The sequence below is a fragment of the Megalopta genalis genome, unplaced genomic scaffold (assembly GCF_051020955.1).
Source record: "Megalopta genalis isolate 19385.01 unplaced genomic scaffold, iyMegGena1_principal scaffold0020, whole genome shotgun sequence".
Lineage (NCBI taxonomy): Eukaryota > Metazoa > Arthropoda > Insecta > Hymenoptera > Halictidae > Megalopta > Megalopta genalis.
Genome location: NW_027476090.1, coordinates 1381731 through 1400834, shown reverse-complemented (window position 1 = coordinate 1400834; position 19104 = coordinate 1381731). Strand labels below are relative to the sequence as shown.

General features: G+C 35.4%; 1 protein-coding gene across 2 annotated transcripts in view; it reads left to right on the top strand.

Annotated features, from left to right (window-relative positions):
- The window catches only part of LOC117224738 (uncharacterized), a 49018-nt gene that overhangs the window by 6758 nt on the left and 23156 nt on the right, over positions 1 to 19104 (top strand). The window contains exon 3 of one of the 2 annotated variants that reach the window (XM_033477851.2): positions 11456 to 11595. In XM_033477851.2, the coding sequence (XP_033333742.2) occupies positions 11492 to 11595 (104 nt within the window). In that variant the 5' untranslated portion in view covers positions 11456 to 11491. Of the gene's footprint in view, positions 1 to 11455; positions 11596 to 18413; positions 18764 to 19104 lie in introns of those variants that run through there. The other variant, XM_033477852.2, reaches the window with a different exon arrangement.

The following is a 19104-nucleotide window of genomic DNA, read 5'->3' as shown; positions in this document are numbered from 1 at the left end:
GCATTGCTTTTGTTTGACACGAACATACCGGACAGCTGTTCATGTATTTCGTCGTGACTAAGTGAACGATAATGGCGCGAATGAAAGAACGAATCATCGTACCTTCGAGAGAAGAGCTGTTAAATGCAATTTTAAATTGAACAACGCCGCGCCGTTTCGCTGAAAGACGATATTTCGCGGTTCGTGGAAACGCGCATTAACCGGCACATCATTAATTACGTCGCTTCTAGAACGAAAGAAGAAGAGTGTTTGTAGACACAGTGAACGTGCTATCATTGGCTCACTGACGATCCTCCATGAAATTCTGATTAGACTGCCTCTAGCTACCATGACCACTGCACTTTTCCGGTTGAATTTTTTTTACCTTAGCGCCTGTTTACTCTGCGAATGAGACTAATCGATTTGGCTAATCGATTACATTTACATTTAATAGACCATTCCTTTCGAGCATTGACAGTTCAGTTCTCTTTTTTTTGTATTCGAATTCGAAGGAATACACTTTCCTTGAAAATTCGGAGACCTTCGAGTTTAAAATTTAGTATTTCATTGGTAGAATATTAGGTCTACCGGAAAGTTCTGTCCGTTTAAGAAATGAAAGGAAATAATAGACTTTTCATAAATTTAGTAATATTTATTGTACAATATAATTTCCGTCGTTACTTGAGCCGTTTATTTTGAAAGTGGCATAAGTCACTTTGTTTTTAAGTCGAGATATTTAAGGGTTTGCGTTTTAACACGTTTCAAAATATGGATGCTAACTTTCGAGAAGATTTACTTGTATTTGTTATCTCAGGATACTGATATTTTTCTCAGTATAAATAATTTCGTATAAACATTACAAAGTCACCACTTTTCATTACGGTAAAGTGACTGAAGCCACTTTCAAAATAAATAGTTTAGAAAAATGACTGACATATATTAATTTTGTCCGACGTATTTTACCGAAGTGATGTTTTGGAAGGACAGTGATTTACTAAAATTGTTGAATAAAGTACATATATAATAATAATTTATACCATGAACATATTTAATATAAAGGTTTGATTTAAGTATTTTTTATTTTAATATTCATAAAATACGAAAATAATTAGTACATTTTGAAACATAAGTATAAGTAATTTATATGAAAATACATCGGTTCAATTTAATTTTCGTCATCAATAGGAGTGATTAAGTCCTCGGAAATCGTGTTTTGTTTCAAATTTTTCAAATAACTGTGGTATAATATAATATAATAATATAATATAATATAATATAATATAATATAATATAATATAATATAATATAATATAATATAATATAATATAATATAATATAATATTATTATTATATTATATATTATTATTATTATTATTATTGTATAATATTAACTGCACTATTCTCTTTCGCACTTATAAAAATAAGTCCAGTGATCACAAGTTTTTTAAAAATACTGAGAATAATTCAAAACAATACTTCACACACACTTATCACACGTTTCTATTTCTTTTACACTAAGCCCCGCAATTAATTTCCTGAGTACGGCGACTTACGCCACTTTCAAAATAAACATGTTTGTTATACCGTTAATTAGCAAAACTTCTCTCGAACAAATGTCAATAGTTCTCAACTTATTGATTGCAAATTTTTAAAAAATGGAAAGATACCGTTCAATTGTAGTTAGTGTTACCATTAACTCTATTTTTTTGAAAAAGTGACTTATGCCACTTTCAAAATAAACGGCTCACTTATGACTTCTGGCCAGCGTGATGGCAATTTATGTGTAACATTTTTCAATAATATATGTCCCAAATGAACATGTGCATACCTATCGAAATTTGCAATGACATTATCGGACGGTAAACCTAATATAACATTCAGAGAGTGCTCGGTAGGTCTGAGAAAAACCTTTTCCAACGTTTTCGGAGACTTTTTAATTTATGTAGTATTCGTATGGAAAGATCTACAATAATTTCTCCCTAATTCGCGCTCAGATTGCGCACAAAAAAATGGACAATTTGCGAAGAGGAGATACAATTATTTGAGCCTTGCGGCACGTTTTTACAGTTACCGATTGTCAACGACTATAAAAGTGAGCCGCAGTGCTCGGTTAATCGTGCCTCCTCTTTCTATTTTTGTGCGCAATCTGAGCGCTAATTAAGGAAAAATTACTGTATCTTCAGTTTTCCATACGCTATGTCATGTACAAAATAAATCAACACCACGTTGTGAAAACAAAAGTTTCGGGCTTTAGAATGGAACTAATTGCTAATTTTATAATTTCGTAAAAAAGAATCTTGTCGTATCCTGTAATAATAAATATAGATCTATTGTTATCAAGATTTATTATTTATTGTGTATCGTGTAACAATAAATCTAGATTTATTATTCATTGTGTATCGTGTAACAATAAATCTAGATTTATTATTTATTATATATTATATATACAAGATTCTTTTTTACGAAATTATAAAATTACCAATTAAAATTTAGATCTGAATACTTTTAGGAGACACGGCGAAAGTATGGAGCATACAAATTTGTTGCACGCGCATTTATTCATCTTAGCAACATCTTCCGTCCTAAAATTCGTTCTGCGACACACTTTTTCTCAACCACGAAGACAAACCGTGAAATGCTCATTCGAATGCTGGTCATTCGAACAAATAAATGCAACAGCTATTTTGCAAGCATACATTTGTGTCACCGTAGTTTCCTTCTTGAAATCATGCTATTCGCACGACTGATAATACATACAACGTGACCGAATAACTAAGGTGAGAAGTTTATTGCATTCTCTTTAAAGGATGTTCCCTACATTTCAAGATGTCATTTACAAATGATGCATCGGCGGAGACACGCGTCAAACTTGGACAGCAACGAAACTATTTCCTCTATGACATTACGAATGTCCTCTGCGAATGACAGTTCGATAAAATTTGCTAAAGTTAACCCCGTTCGTTTCTCTCTCGTTCGAGAGCATCCTGTTCATTCTAGGACAAGATATACGATTCCGCGGGGTCCATTTTATTTGAAAAACTGAAGATGCATGAAAGCATCCTGGATGTCCTGTTCGAGAACGACGTCTACTGCGATTTCTCTTCCGATGTTCCCGACAAACGATGAGCTATTAATAATGCTGTACGATCACCTACTTCATGAAAAACTACATTGTTTTCTCCTTCTTGTAGAAATTCTATTAGAAAATTAATCAATCATCTGTTATAGCTTGTGGGGAAAGTCGGCGTTGCAGCTTACATTCTCTGATGCGCAAAGATTTATCAACAGAACTTTTTTTTTTCGTGAAAATTATTCGTCTCCTTGACATTCGGGGTTATATTTTGTTCGACCTACTAATATATACATTAGCGAGATATCGATATCATTTATAATTAGATCGCAGATTTTTACGAGATGGTTTTAATGAATTTACACGAGGTACAATTAAAACGATATTTCTCTACTCCGAGAAAGATTTTATCGCACTCTAAAAGAGATAAATATCTCGTTATTTGTTGTCGATATTCTTCTCGGTGCAATTTAAAAAGACCAAAGGTGCAATAATCGTACAAAATTGAACTATTCGATTATAACTATTAATGAGAAAATTTTGCATCGACAACGAACGATAATAACGCGCCGAGAACATTTCAAAATTTCATAGAATCAATTAAATTAAATTAAACTTGCAAAGCACACAAAGGTATATGACATCGATTACTATTTCAATATTCTTGCCTCTTGCGAGTCTTAATGAAATTAAGCAATTTTTATGGATTAGCATAGAAATTAGATTTTAAATAATTAATTCAAATAATTATTTCTAAATTTATATTTAAGATAAATTTAATAAATAAATAACTTGATAAATGATTTAATAAAATAATTTAATATATAAATGAATTTAAAATAAATTGGTTTAAATTAAAATGTAAAATTTTTCATCAATTGTAAATAATTTCGCCACCCGCGTACGGGTGACGCGACAGTCGAAGCGTTAAAGATCAATTTTAAACTAGCACTCTCATTCGTCTATTTTTCTTAACGGGTTATACATCGAGTGGTACTTTACAATTAGCCAGTGCGACATGTGCAAACGTCCGCGATGTTTGAACGACGCTAATAACGTCAACCATGAACAGAAACACGGAGTCAGCATCACTTTTTCCTTCATCGGCGTCGCGCCTTCTCGCTTCCTCGAAACTTTCGTTCTCTTCTCGATCAATGACCCCGCCATTGCCATTGCTACGCCACACACACACACACATACACATACACACACAACACACGCGAGACGATCCGATATTTGACAAGTTTTTACGTCGTCACCCATACTCGCAGAGGAGCAATCACAACTGGTTAACGATCGGCTCTGATTTATAGCTCGTTATTAAACTGCGGATATACAGGGTGTCCCGATGTGTATCTGGAAAAGAACGTCGAACATTTTCAGACATAGGAGAAAACCGAAAGTCAGCGAATCCGTTGACAATTGAGCCGTTTATTTTGAAAGTGGCATAAGTCACTTTGTTTTTAAGTCGATATATTTAAGGGTTTGCGTTTTAACACGATTAAAAATATGGATGCTAACTTTCGAGAAGATTTACTTGTATTTGTTATCTCAGGATAGTGAGATATTTTTCTCAGTATAAATAATTTCGTATAAACATTAAAAAATCACCACTTTTCATTACGGTAAAGTGACTGAAGCCACTTTCAAAATAAATAGTTTAGAAAAATGACTGACATATATTAATTTTGTCCGACGTATTTTACCGAAGCGATGTTTTGAAAGGACAGTGATTTACTAAAATTGTTGAATAAATTACATATATAATAATAATTTATACCATGAACATATTTAATATGAAGGTTTGATTTAAGTATTTTTTATTTTAATATTCATAAAATACAAAAATAATTAGTACATTTTGAAACATAAGTATAAGTAATTTATATAAAAATACATCGGTTCAATTTAATTTTCGTCATCAATAGGAGTGATTAAGTCATCGGAAATCGTGTTTTGTTTCAAATTTTTCAAATAACTGGTATATTGGGGGTATATAATTAAGCAAGTCCATCATGTTTTTGTATTTTGCCGAAGAAACAGGACGAGCTCCAGCGTATAACGGATCCATTTCTATTTGTGAATAACGCCTAGGGTCTTCCTCTTTTTGGTGACAAATCCAAAGTTAGAAATTCATCTTTTTCATCTAAAGTTAGTTTATAAAACATTTTATAGCGATCTGCTGGCGGGTCTGGAGGTAGCCGCCACATCACTATAATATAATTTACAAAACTGCACTATTCTTTCGCACTTATAAAAATAAGTCCAGTGATCACAAGTTTTTTAAACATACTGAAGATAATTCAAAACAATACTTCACACACACACTTATCACACGTTTTTATTTCTTTTACACTAAGCCCCGCAATTAATTTCCCGAGTACAGCGACTTACGCCACTTTCAAAATAAACATGTTTGTTATACCGTTAATTAGTCAAACTTCTCTCGAGCAAATCTCAATAGTTCTCAACTTATTGATTGCAAATTTTTTTAAAATGAAAAGATACCGTCCAATTGTAATTAGTGTTACTATTAACTCGATTTTTTTAAAAAAGTGACTTATGCTACTTTCAAAATAAGCGGCTCAATTAGCGATTGGAGTCGTTGGGTCATCGATTTTGACAGAACATTTTTTTGCGAATGTGGAGAAAAAATAGCACAATTGCAACACGTTTCTATCGATCCAGTGATCGTGGATGTCGTAAAGATTAAATGAACGATATCTTCGTAAGTATTGAGTATTTATGAAAGTGGGAAAATATGGGTCCACTCATTTTTACTCCAGTTTCATCCGAGGAAAGTTCTATCGACTCAATGACCCAATGACCCAATAGAAATGGGTCGATCTTTTTACACAAGTTGTAAAAAATAAAATAACATACAACAATAATGATAATGATGTTTAGCGTACAAAAATAATGATAATGATATTTAACGTACAAAAATAATGATTGAATCATTAAGCTTTATTTTACGCTGCAAACAATCGTCTCAACATCGTTTCATCAATATCGTTATTACGTTTCAAAATAAACGAAATGTTTCTCGATTCATTCTTTTTAATATTTCTTAAGTTTCTTAGCGAAAACACTGTTTTAATTTTAGTTCGTGTTTCGTGACGAAACCATGTTCTAATGGATGATTGTTTCATTGTTTCTTCAGACAACACTGCTTTTGTGGTAAAATTAAGTGTATATATTTTCAATATCAATTTCTATAAGCAAGTTAATTAACGGGAAAGCACAAGAAAATGTCTCTTTACTGTTGTAATATTTATACAAATATTTTATTATATATATATAATTATTAATATATATAATATTAATATATAATATATATAATTATTTATTTCCTAAGAAAGGTACAATGGTTCGATCGACTTTTTCAGCTGAACTTTCGAGCTCAAAACTTTTGAGCTTTGTTTTTCCCTTTTTGCGTATTGCGTTACACACACATTTGCATTTTTCATGAAAATTAAGTTGCTCACATGGAATTAAAAAAATAAACGTTTCTGTTCCGTTGTATAACGGAGCAATTTCGTTAAAAGTCGTTTCCGCCCTCTACTCAAGTATTTCCTTTATGATCCACAGTTGGTCACCAAATGTCATTTCCCAGTCGTCTTTTTTAAAGGTATGCATGTTCCACCGAGAAAAGGCATTTTCCGGACTATTGTTCGCTACGGCTAATTCTTGGGACACTCGGATTCTTCGTGTGCGTCACCCGAGGGTGCGAGCACTACCTGCGGGGACCCTTAGTTCGGAGCGGTCACTTTCATAATTTTGCAAACCAATCAGTCAGGACGACCGTTTCCCTCGCTCCTCGCAAGAATTGAATAATCCACGAATCCGACTATCTCAATTTTAGAGCACACCCACACCGAGTTTACCTCCGAGAACACACAACACACAACAGGCAGTCTACCATCAACCCGAACGCAAAACAGTCTATTCGCTGAAAAATCTACTCTGAATCGGTGTTATGTTTGATATTCAAATATATTACAAGTTAAAGATAAAAAAAAGGAAACACAGCTTATTATCCCTACCATCTTAAAAAATCGTAGGGAACCGCGTATATCAAATACGCGGAAAAACAGTTTCTGTTTAATAAGTCTTCGAAACGTAATCCCCCTTTTTGTACTGGCTCCGTGGGTCTTGTATAACACGGTTTCACACGACGCGCCATTTTCTAGGAACCTGTCTACCGTGTTACAGGAGGGTTACCTGTAATTAAGATCTTTCACAGACAGAAAAGTGGATCACAGAGTTCCAGGCGAATTTGCTTGCCGCCGGTAGGAAGTTACGCCACTACAAAGTAACATAATCGAGCTGTTAATTAGTCAATCTCGCCGGCTCCTTGGACCGAAATGGAGGAAGAAGGTATAAACCGCTTATTTGCGAGATCGAGACCGACCGTCCGTTGACTGGTTTCGATCGGCATCGGAATGTTTTGATCGATAACGGTGCATGTCACGGAAGCGTTCCCGTTCAACGATGCGTTGCTTTTAATTATTTATGCTTGGTCTTGACTTAATGCCGCGCAACAGTACGTATCGACTAGTTTGGACGTGCCAGAATATTTGCTGTCACGGTGACTTTTCGCGCGATATTCACTTTCCGGCCGTATACTTTCGATTAATCTTGTCGAAGAAAGAAACAGTTGCCGCATTTCTCGGCGCAAATATCGCAAAACACATTTGTTAGCCTGGAAATAGAAATGTAATTAAGACGTTCACTGCGCAGACTTTTGACATATCGCGGAATATCGACGTTCACTTCTTCCATTTTTAATTAAATCTGTCGTTATTTTTTTTTAGTTTTATTAAATAGCAGAAATCAATATTTCGAAAGGCTCACACACACACACACACACACACACACACACACAACCTCTCTCTTTGGTAATTATCAATCATGTGGGTGGATTTTTTCAAACACTTTGACTGTTAATCTAACGATCATAAAAATTGTATAAAACCTAGGCATTTTATTTGATTGCATCGAAATTGTAAGTTAACTGAAATGTTACATGAAACGAAATTAAAATCTGTTTATACTGTTTATACTGTTGATCTAACGATTGTAAAAATTGTATAGAATCGAGGCATTCTATTTAATCGCATCGAAATTGTAAGTTAATCGAAATATGCAAAATTAGAATCTGTTTATAATTTCCGATGTTAAAAGATTCGTTTATCGATTAAATGAAAACAGTATTGTTGCAATATGTCAAAATTTAACATATGCATATGAAACAGTTAATACGATAACAAATAAATCAAAGTTCCGATGAAGTTTCAAAAGTTTCAACGAAGAGTCTGTTATTCCTTTAGGTTTAGTTGATTATGTTGTACCTTATTAATTTATCGCACTTAGAATCGAATCAAAACAACATTTTGTCAGAGATACATGGATAATATTCGACGGTAGAGCTTCAGTTTTATTTTAATAATATGAAAAATCTGTGCGATCAATGTATCTACATAAACGCATTTGCTGTTACAAAATGCTTGTTATTATATTGGGTTGGCAACTAAGTAATTGCCGATTTCAGTTATAGATGTCTCTCACTCCCATTTTTATGATATCCGTAAATGTTAGATTATAAAATTATTATTATTATTATTATGTTATTTTTTATTATTCGTGAATGTTAGAAACTAGACAAATTGAATGCAGCGGTCAAGGAAAAGCGACCAGAATTGGTCAGTCGTAAAGGTGTGATTTTACTCCCACCATATAGCCCTGATCTCGCGCCATCGGATTACCACTTATTTCGATCCCTGGACAACTCCCTTCGTGGTAAAACTTTGAATGACGGTGACGCTGTAAAATCTCACTTAACTCAGTTTTTGACCGAAAAGGATCAGACTTTCTACGAGCGTGGAATTTTCAAGTTGTCAGAGAGATGGCAAAACGTCATCCAAGTAAAAAAAAAATTGTATTTCATTGAACAAATCGGCAATTACTTAGTTGCCAACTCAATAGCAGGAACGGCTTCCTTATGTGGATAAATCGGAATTGTCCTGATCTTTCTTTTCGCAAAGCTATCCTTCGTTAACGCGTTCCATCCTACTAATACCGTAGTTTCACGGATGCAGTTTACGTCTCTTAATAACGAGCCTGCCGTGTCGTTGATTAACGACAACGGGAATCGTTGGGTCTCTAATCATCGGCGGTGAAATACATTTAAGCCTCAGTTCTACGCGATTTACCATTTCCTCTGTTTCTCCGTTTTTCTATGTGGAACAAAACACACATTGTAATGTGGCGGAAGATGTAAAAACTAACTAACCTATTTAACACGTTTATTTGCTACATATATTGTTTTCGATGAGCGCGGAGGCTCGTTCGTAGATCACGCGATATGTTCGTCGTTGGTAGCTACAATGTAATAAAATTATTATTTGTGCCATTATTACAAACGAGAAGTCGGAATTGTTCTATACAGGGTATCCGAAAATTATTGTACAAGCGAGAAATGAGGGGTTCCTGAGGTCATTTGAGGTAACTTTTTCCTTAGCGAAAATGCAATCTGCGGCTTCGTTTACGAGTTATTCACGAAAAACAGTGTCCAATGAGCGATCGCGTGCGGCTGGCGCCCCGCCCTCGCGACCACTGTCGCTGTGTTAGTCGGCCGACGTGACGAGGTATTGACCGAAAGGGCGGAGCGCTGGCTGCGGTCGCTCTACGATTGGTCAGTGTTTTTCGTTAATAACTCGTAAACGAAGCCGCGAATTGGATTTTCGCTGAGGAAAAAGTTATCTCAAATGATCCCAGGAACCTCTCATTTCTCGCTTGTACAATAATTTTGGGACACCTTGTATTTATAAGACTCTAGTATAGTCACAATTTTAATTTTTTTTTCATTTTGTCAATTAATAAGCGGTTCTCATTATCAAGTATCAGTCTTTATTGTGAACAAAAAAAATGGTGAACTGTTCTAATTACGATGGTTTATTTTTATGTGACAATACAAACATTTTAACGATGTTTAAAGAGAGCGAGACGCGTTTAACGCGTCGATTTTCTCGATGACTGTCTTATTTATCTTCAAAATTAATGGCCTGAAGGAAAACTTAACTACAACACGCGATTGCGTGTACTTTACTTTCTTCTTTCAGAGAGAAAGACTTTTCTTGTGAAGAAAAGTTAGAATGCAGATTTCGTATTTAATTGGGACAGTGAAATAATTTCGCAGTTCATGTCATTCGGTACCTTATAGTACACATGACATATGATCATGTACACATTACAATTAAGTTTCATACGTTGTATTTCATAGATATTTGTTTTAACATTCGTCGAGAATTCCAGCCAGAATTGTAGCCATTAGAATATTTCCTTAAGTACACTTTTTGTTCAGACTTGAAAATATTGCTAAATTTAGTAATTTTGTTATTAATAATAGTAGCAAAAAGTTCAATTAAGGTAATGATACTTAACAGAAATAACGAAGAAGGGGGGAAGACCTATAATAATATAATTTTATATACTTAAAAAGAAGCAAATAATTTTCAATACAATTATCCGAAGGTTTATTTTTGTAATATCCTGACACCAAAACAATCTATTTTCTAACAATTTCATTCAAGTTTTCTGCCAGGTGATAATCTACCTAAATAATACGATGATTAGGTGACAAAACCATTTAGATGCCAGAATATTGTAAAAAATAAACATGCGGATAAGGGAGTCTCCACTGTTACTAATGGCTTTCGTGCAATTACATTAGAAATGATCAAGCAAAATTATTTACGCAATTTTCGCACAAATATTTATATAATAATATAATATTTATAATAATATAATATTTATATAATATTTTTTTTAAAAGGCGAGTTAGGATACGTTCATAACACTCGATATCATAGAATTTGGGTATCATTTCAAGAAGATATCGTCGGAATACAATAATTGCTCTGCTCGCGGCTCGTTTTTATATTAATCGGAATATAAAATCGAGTTAATTAATAAATAAAAAATAATAAATTACGATATATACGAATAAATATATAATAATATATATTATTATTATTATTATTATATTGCTATTATTATAATTATATTATGTAATTATATTATATATTATTATTATATATATTATATTATATATAATAAATATGTAATAATAAATTTATTTATAATAATAATAATAATAATAATAATAAATAATAATATTCGTAATAATATATTACAAAGAGAGAAGAATTTCGTTGAGAAAATTAGCAGTTCACCCGGTATACATCGTCGAACGAACGAACATTCGTGAAACATCGACGTTCCACGAGTATTCTTGTAAACGATTCCAATCGAATTAGTTCGAGACGCTCGGATATGAGAGTTAATAAGTCTTCTCGGCAAAGAGAGAAACGTCGAGATTAATACGCATTCTTTATTTTCCAGGCGGTGCACACTCATGGAAATGGTCTGGCGACAGTAATGTCGATAGGCATCGTTTGCCAACAGATGGGAAAGGTATCCATAGCCGTAAGAAGTGCCGCTATGTCCCACATAGAGCCACGTTTGACTACGATTCTGGGACGGTAAGCACGTTCTCCTATTATATCGTATGTTCGTACATTTTCCGGATGATGATGGTTCCTGCCTGTTTTTCCGCGTATTTGATATACGCGGTTCCCTACGATTTTTTCAGATGGTAGGGATAATAAGCTGTGTTTCCTTTTTTTTATCTTTAACTTGTAATATATTTGAATATCAAACATAACACCGATTCAGAGTAGATTTTTCAGCGAATAGACTGTTTTGCGTTCGGGTTGATGGTAGACTGCCTGTTGTGTGTTGTGTGTTCTCGGAGGTAAACTCGGTGTGGGTGTGCTCTAAAATTGAGATAGTCGGATTTGTGGATTATTCAATTCTTGCGAGGAGCGAGGGAAACGGTCGTCCTGACTGATTGGTTTGCAAAATTATGAAAGTGACCGCCCCGAACTAAGGGTCGCCCGCAGGTAGTGCTCGCACCCTCGGGTGACGCACACGAAGAATCCGAGTGTCCCAAGAATTAGCCGTAGCAAACAATTGTCCGGAAAATGCCTTTTCTCGGTGGAACATGCATAGCATAAAAAAACGACTGGGAAATGACATTTGGTGACCAACTGTGGATCATGAAGGAAATACTTGAGTAGAGGACGGAAACGGCTTTTAACGAAATTGCTTACTACGGGTGGTCTGGAAATTCGGTTGTTTTGTCCAAGTGTATAAAATAAGCTATTTCTTTGGGCCTTCGGTCCCTGGGTTATCCACATCTGGCAAGTTTCGTCTTTCTAGGGACGTGGGCGGCCAGCAATGTTTGAATCGAGGACATCGTATTTCCTCGCTTGATTTATAAAGATTTCGTCATACAACGGAACACTGCCAGTCAACTTCTTTTTACACCCTTGCATAAACTGTCGGCCATGTACAGGAAATTCTGCCTAATTATCGCTCAGATAGCGTATTATTTATTTTATTATTTGCGTATTATATTGTGTGTTTTTAATTCAATTATTATACGAGCCTTGCGGTTCTTTTACGTAGTTACCGATTGTCAACAACTATAAAAAATGAGCCGCGAGGCTCCAACGATCGTGTCTCTCCCCTTCCCAAATTGTCCATTTTTCTGCACAATCGATTGGGCAATTAGTCAATTAATGGGCAATCGTCGATTAGGGAGAATTTACTGTATATCTAATGTTCTCCCGCTCTTTATAGAAACGTATTTAATTGTGTAAGTTAATTCTGAATCGTTCTTGACTGCAATCTTCGAATCTATCGTTCTCTTTATTAGCTAGACCCGTCAAGAGGCTTTCCAGATGAGAGATCTGATTTGATAAACACGGAGTAACGGTTTCGTTTTCTAGCAAAAACATCGTCAGACACGTATCTGTCTATCCATATCGATCGGGAAATATGATAAATTAATTAAAGTCATATGCTAGGACTTAACTATTCGTCGTTCTTTAACGGCTACAGCTGGCCAGATTATAATATAACATAAATATTATAAATATATATTATATTATATATATTAAATATATATATAAATATAATAAATATATATTATATATATAATATGTATATAAATATAATAAATATATATTATATTAAATATAAATATAATAAATAATTATTACATAATAAAAAATAAAAATAAAATAAAGTAAAGTAAAAAAGCTTGTTTAAACTTTGTGTTCTACAAACTTCTCCTGCGATTAAACATTTCGCAAATCGTGGGATTTAACACGTTGGTTGTTTCGTTGGTCAAACGGACATATATTGTATAATAAATGAAACGAATGAAGTAACTATTATTGTTAGGAAAAAGAACAAACGTTTATTGTTAACTGATGATCGTCGGAGTGGCAGCAGAATTATAGAGACACGGTGTTCTTGAAGAAAACAGTTGTATTTAGAAGCGTCTTGAAATAATCTTTTTTTCCGAGGGATAGATTCTTTATCATACAATGGAAATTGTATTCAGTTTGTTATCGCACAATGCGCATAATAGTAACTGTTGTTTCGCGAACGTGTTAAATGCATCATCGAAGGAAATCGCGGTAGCCAGTTGCATAAATAACGGTAAAGGAGCAGAAATAAACTAGGTTCCCTTCCGCGAAATAAATTATAGAGGCAGAGAGGAGGCTGCCTTCGGGCGTCGCGTCGTTTGCCACATCATTTTTCTGCGTTGTTAACGTCAAAATAGATAATTAGCGGATTTCCACGTCTGCCGGACAGGTTTGCGTACGCGTCGCCGAGTGCCGGAAGCGACTGTCCGCCTCCACTTCGCCACATTAGCGCGATTTCTGTGACCGCATACGTTTCGGCCGAACGATTCTATATGTATACCTTCACCGCTCGTTCGAAACAAGTTTCCTCGCCGGTTTCCGTCCCTTTTTCATCGTTTAACCCTTTGCACTCCGCTGTCCCCTCTCGTGGGACATCGTAATTCTAGCATATCACTCGGATGTCCCCTTTCGTGGGACATTCAAGTTTATTAGTGGTTACGGGGAATTCAGTTATTTCAGCGCAACTTTTTCAGACATGCGTGTTTCCCTGAAGTTTTCTCTTGAAATGGCACAAGCAATCAAATCAAAATATAGTAAAATTACTAAGATATATACAAGAAATGTCAGCGGGTTTTGACGAGAACGTGAGAGGCGTGCTCACGACGGTCCGAGCACTTCAAAGGCGCCATTTGAAAAGAGCGATAAGGCAAGTTTGTAGAAGAAAGATCGGTATGCGAACATAGCACGCACCGTATAGTGAGATTTATAATCATAAAATCTGGAGGAAAAGATTTTCAAAGCTGAACTCGGTCTGGTTTGAAGCGTCGAGCGGTATAGATAGATCTAACGAGTGAGAAAATCGGAAAAGTGATTCTTCTCTTGGTAAATAAATTGTTTGGTAAAAGTTTTTTTGGTAAATATCATCTTGTGAGTTAGTAATAACGATTAGAAATTTTCAACCTATGTATTTATTCATATTTTTTATTGGAACAATGGCAAAACGTTCAAACACGAATGAGTCTCATGACACAAGTAGTAGTGAAGATGAGCTCCAGATAGACGTTTATACAGATATGTTAGAAAGACTAACTGTAGAAAGTTTTCTTCTACATTATATATATAATATATATATGTAATAATATTATGATACTATATTATTATATAGTATTATATATTATTATTATATTATATTATTATATTATTATATAGTATTATATATTATTATTATATTATATAGTATTATATATTATTATTATTATATTTATTATTTTATATACGTTACTACAACGCTTTCCACCCACACTCCCCGTTTCGTATTATCGAAACGGAAGTGGATCACTGGGTACACAGCAACAGGCTTGGACGTGTCTCTTTGCAACAAACACTGTGTTTTTACTTGTTCGATGATCTCTATCACAAAGAAGGTATTCTCGGAACCGGTTCCTATCGTCGATGCTGCGTGATCGCGGAGGGAACCACGATCTATTTCTCGTGATCTTAGATCATAGGTCTAGTTCGGGTAACCTTTTGAGTGACACGAAATTCTCAAAAATAATAATTAATAAATAAATAAAATATATATAACATATATAAAATATAATAAAATAAAATATAAAAATAAATAATATAACATATTAAAATATAATATATATATATATATAAAATATAAAATATTAATATAATTATATTTATATTTCGTTCCACGAAACTACTAATCTGCCTATTCAATCGTTAAACTGCGACGATTACGATGATCTTATTTTACTTTTTACGATTGTTTGCATGAACTTAGAACATGCTAAAATGATGTATAAAACTGTAACTTCATTGGATACTTGCTTTTTTATTATTATTCGCGTCCACAAATTGCCTGCTTGTCGAGCCGTTACGAAAGTCTCACACCTCTTAAATTGTTAATGACCCTCGATAATTTATTTTACTGCTAAACGCGTCTCTTTAAACTACGAGAATATGTGTCTCAGACATAACTTTTCGAAATTGTTCGACGTAGGCAAATACTTTAATGCTAAGAAACATGCATTTCTCGTATTTCTCTCGCTTGGTTTACCTCGATCGATCGCCAGTTGATTCGCTTTACAGCCAATAAAGTAGACTTCATTCTCCGAAATAATATTTTTTCTTTTTTTTTTTATTGTTGTTTCACCGTGCCGAAGTCCACCGGCTCGAGAAAGTTATCTCTCACGGTCAGCAACTTCCTGATCGCTCTAGAAAACGTGTGTATATTTTCTAGAATCGTTCGATCGTCTATCAATTTGACTTCTTATTTCGTTTGCTACCGCTGCCCGGTTTTATGTAACCCCAAAGATCTGCGAGAAATTAGAATTAGTTCTAAAACTCTTTCGTTAGCAACCCTTGTTACAGATCAGAATAAATGTCTTATTGTTACCGTTATAAATTAATATAAAACAGCTGGTTTTTGCGCTCCGTAAATCTAGCGTTAACTTTGCAGAAATGTGCGAATTACAAAAATGCGCGAATAATGTTGTTCCCATTTAAAACAACATTCTGTCGCAGTTCTCTACTGTTTTTTCGTAATGTCCATTTTTGTGCACAATCTGAGCGTCAATTAGGAAGAATTTACTGTACCATGTTTCTCGAACGAGCCAATGAGTTCTCACAAGACAAACGACATTAAGAGACATAATAATAAAAATTAAAAGACATAATCTATTGAAATGGACCATTCCACGTTCAATCTAAATCGGAGGAAGCTGTGATGTTTCTTAAATTCGTTACAAGAACGTGACACCATCTTCCTCGTATTTAAAGTTGTTCCTTACCTGCTGGAGTCATTGATAATTCTGAAGGTGCAATTCCACGTTTTCCGGTGTCCTTCCACACGATATCATATCCCTCTAGGACAATTCTCCTACCTCAAATAATCGCAACTAAAACAAACCCTGCCCTGCTAAAATCGTCGATAATTCAAAAGGTGCCGTTCCTCGTTTTATTGATATTACAAAATATTACTTAAAAAATACGGTAAAATATTCCACTAACAATCCAGACAATTCTTTTGCCGAAAATAACCGGCTTTAAAATGAATCCTATCCTGTTAGAATCGTCGATAATTCAGAAAGTGCCATTCCACGTTCCCTTGATATTAGATAATATTATTGCATAAACCCGGTTAAATGTTCCTTCTAGGAAGTCAAACAATCTCTTCTAACGAAAATAACCGGCTCTAAAATAAACTCTGCCTTGCTAGAATCGTCGATAATTCAGAAGGTGCCATTCCACGTTCCCTCGATATTACAAAATATTATTGCGAAAACCCGGTAAAATGTTCTTCTAAGAAGTCAGACAAATTCTTCTGTCTAAAATAACCGGCTCTAAAATGAACCCTATCCCGCTAGAATTGTCGATAATTCAGAAGGTGTTATTCCTTGTTTTATTGATATTATAAAACGTCATTGCAAAATCATGATTAAACGTTCTTCTAACAATCCAGACACTTCTTGATCGATCCAGAACATTGTTGCAAAAATCCGGTAAAATATTCTTCTAACGATCCAGAGAATCTTCCTATTGAAAATAACCGGCTTTAAAATAAACCCTGCTGTGCTAAAATCGTCAATAATTCGGAAGGTGCCACTCCGCGTTTCTTCGATATTATAAAATATTATTCCAAAAACCCGGTGAAATATTCCTCTAACAATCCAAACATTTCTCCTACTAAAAAAATAACTGTCTCCAAAATAAACCCTGCTCAGCTAAAATCATCGACAATTCAGAAGGTGCCGTTCCACGTTTCCTCGATATTACAAAATATTATTCCAAAAAATATATTTATATAAATAAATCAATATAAATATATTTATATACATATATTCCAAAAATATATATTATTCCCAAAACCCGGTAAAATATTCCTCTAACAATCCAAACATTTCTGCTACCAAAAATAACCGTCTCCAAAATAAACCCTGCTCTGCTAAAATCATCGACAATTCAGAAGGTGCCGTTCCACGTTTTCTCGATATTACAAAATATTATTCCAAAAAATATATTTATATAAATAAATAAATATAAATATATATATATATATATATTCCAAAAATATATATTATTCTAAAAACCCGGTAAAATATTCTTCTAACAATCCAGAGAATCTTCCTATTGAAAATAACCGGCTTTAAAATAAACCCTGCTCTGCTAAAATCGTCAATAATTCGGAAGGTGCCACTCCGCGTTTCTTCGATATTATAAAATATTATTCCAAAAAATATATTTATATAAATAAATCAATATAAATATATTTATATATATTATTCCAAAAACCCGGTAAAATATTCTTCCAACAATCCAGACAATCCTCCTACCGAAAACAATTACCCCTAAGAACAGCCCTAGTCACATAAAATCATCGATAATTTCTGAATCAGGTGCCCATTCCATCTCAGCTAGAATAGCCGTCGCCGCTCGATTTGTTCGGAAAAAACACGGTAGAATTTTCCTGAAACGTGTCGAAGAATTCTCGCCGCGGCCGTAAAAACGCGTGGCCGAGTCGCACGGTGATGTTCGGACGCGGCGGGCCCCATTCGGTGCTGGTCGTTCTGCGAACCGAGAAATGCCCGGCGCCCTGTGGACGCCTCGCCGTTGGGCCGATCCTCCCCGTGGCTGTGGCCAGGTTCACCCAGTTCCCGGCCAGATCGGCCAAGGTAGTCACGATTATACACGCTTTAGCATAAGCCCGGCATCGCGCGAAGGTTATTCAACCCGAGCAGATCTCGTTCGTATCCAACAGAGTAACGGGTTCCCGATGACTCGTGCATGAGGCGCCTTCTCCTCCACCTTCCTAGATTACCCGGTGGCCAGCTGCGTGCACGCGGCCAGCCTTCCCCGACGTTCACGGCGAGGACTCAGTCAGCCGTGCACCATTGTCGAAAGATCGTCCACCTGGACGACACTCGCGGTTCTGTTCGCGTCCCTTCAGTCTGTCGCCGCGCCTCGAACTCTCGATCGTCTTCCCGCGATCTCGTGTGTTTATCACAGTTCCCTTATCTTCCCATTATTTTCCGGCCGGGACCCGCCGCGACCCGTTGCATCGATCGATTATTATAATTTCGCGCCGCGCTTCCGCCGTGCACCCGCGGTTCAGTTTCTCCCGTCTCTTTATCTCTCGCGTTCGTTATCCGTGTGTCCGGTGATTAAATGCGGTTTCAACGTGGCCCTTGAGCGTTCGATCCAGGTAAGATCCTTCCTGTCATTCACGCGAACTTCAACGATTCCGGGGAAATTCGTGATAGATCGTCCTGATAGATGCGCTTTGATCGCGTTCTCCACGATTATTCAACGGAACTGCGACGGCTTGCGGCGGCTTAATTCTCCGCGCTCTGATCGAAAGTTTATGTAAAAACATGGGAGGCCAGGGAAAGGTGATTAATCGAGAATCGGCGGATCGGTCAATCGACTGGAAAGGTGTATGGGAAAGTCCGCAATTTCCTGTATTCGTTGTCTTCTTGCCACTGTATCTTTGCTACTTCGGTGTAGTTTTTATCAGTGTATTTTTCGTAGTTTCCGTCGTCGCCG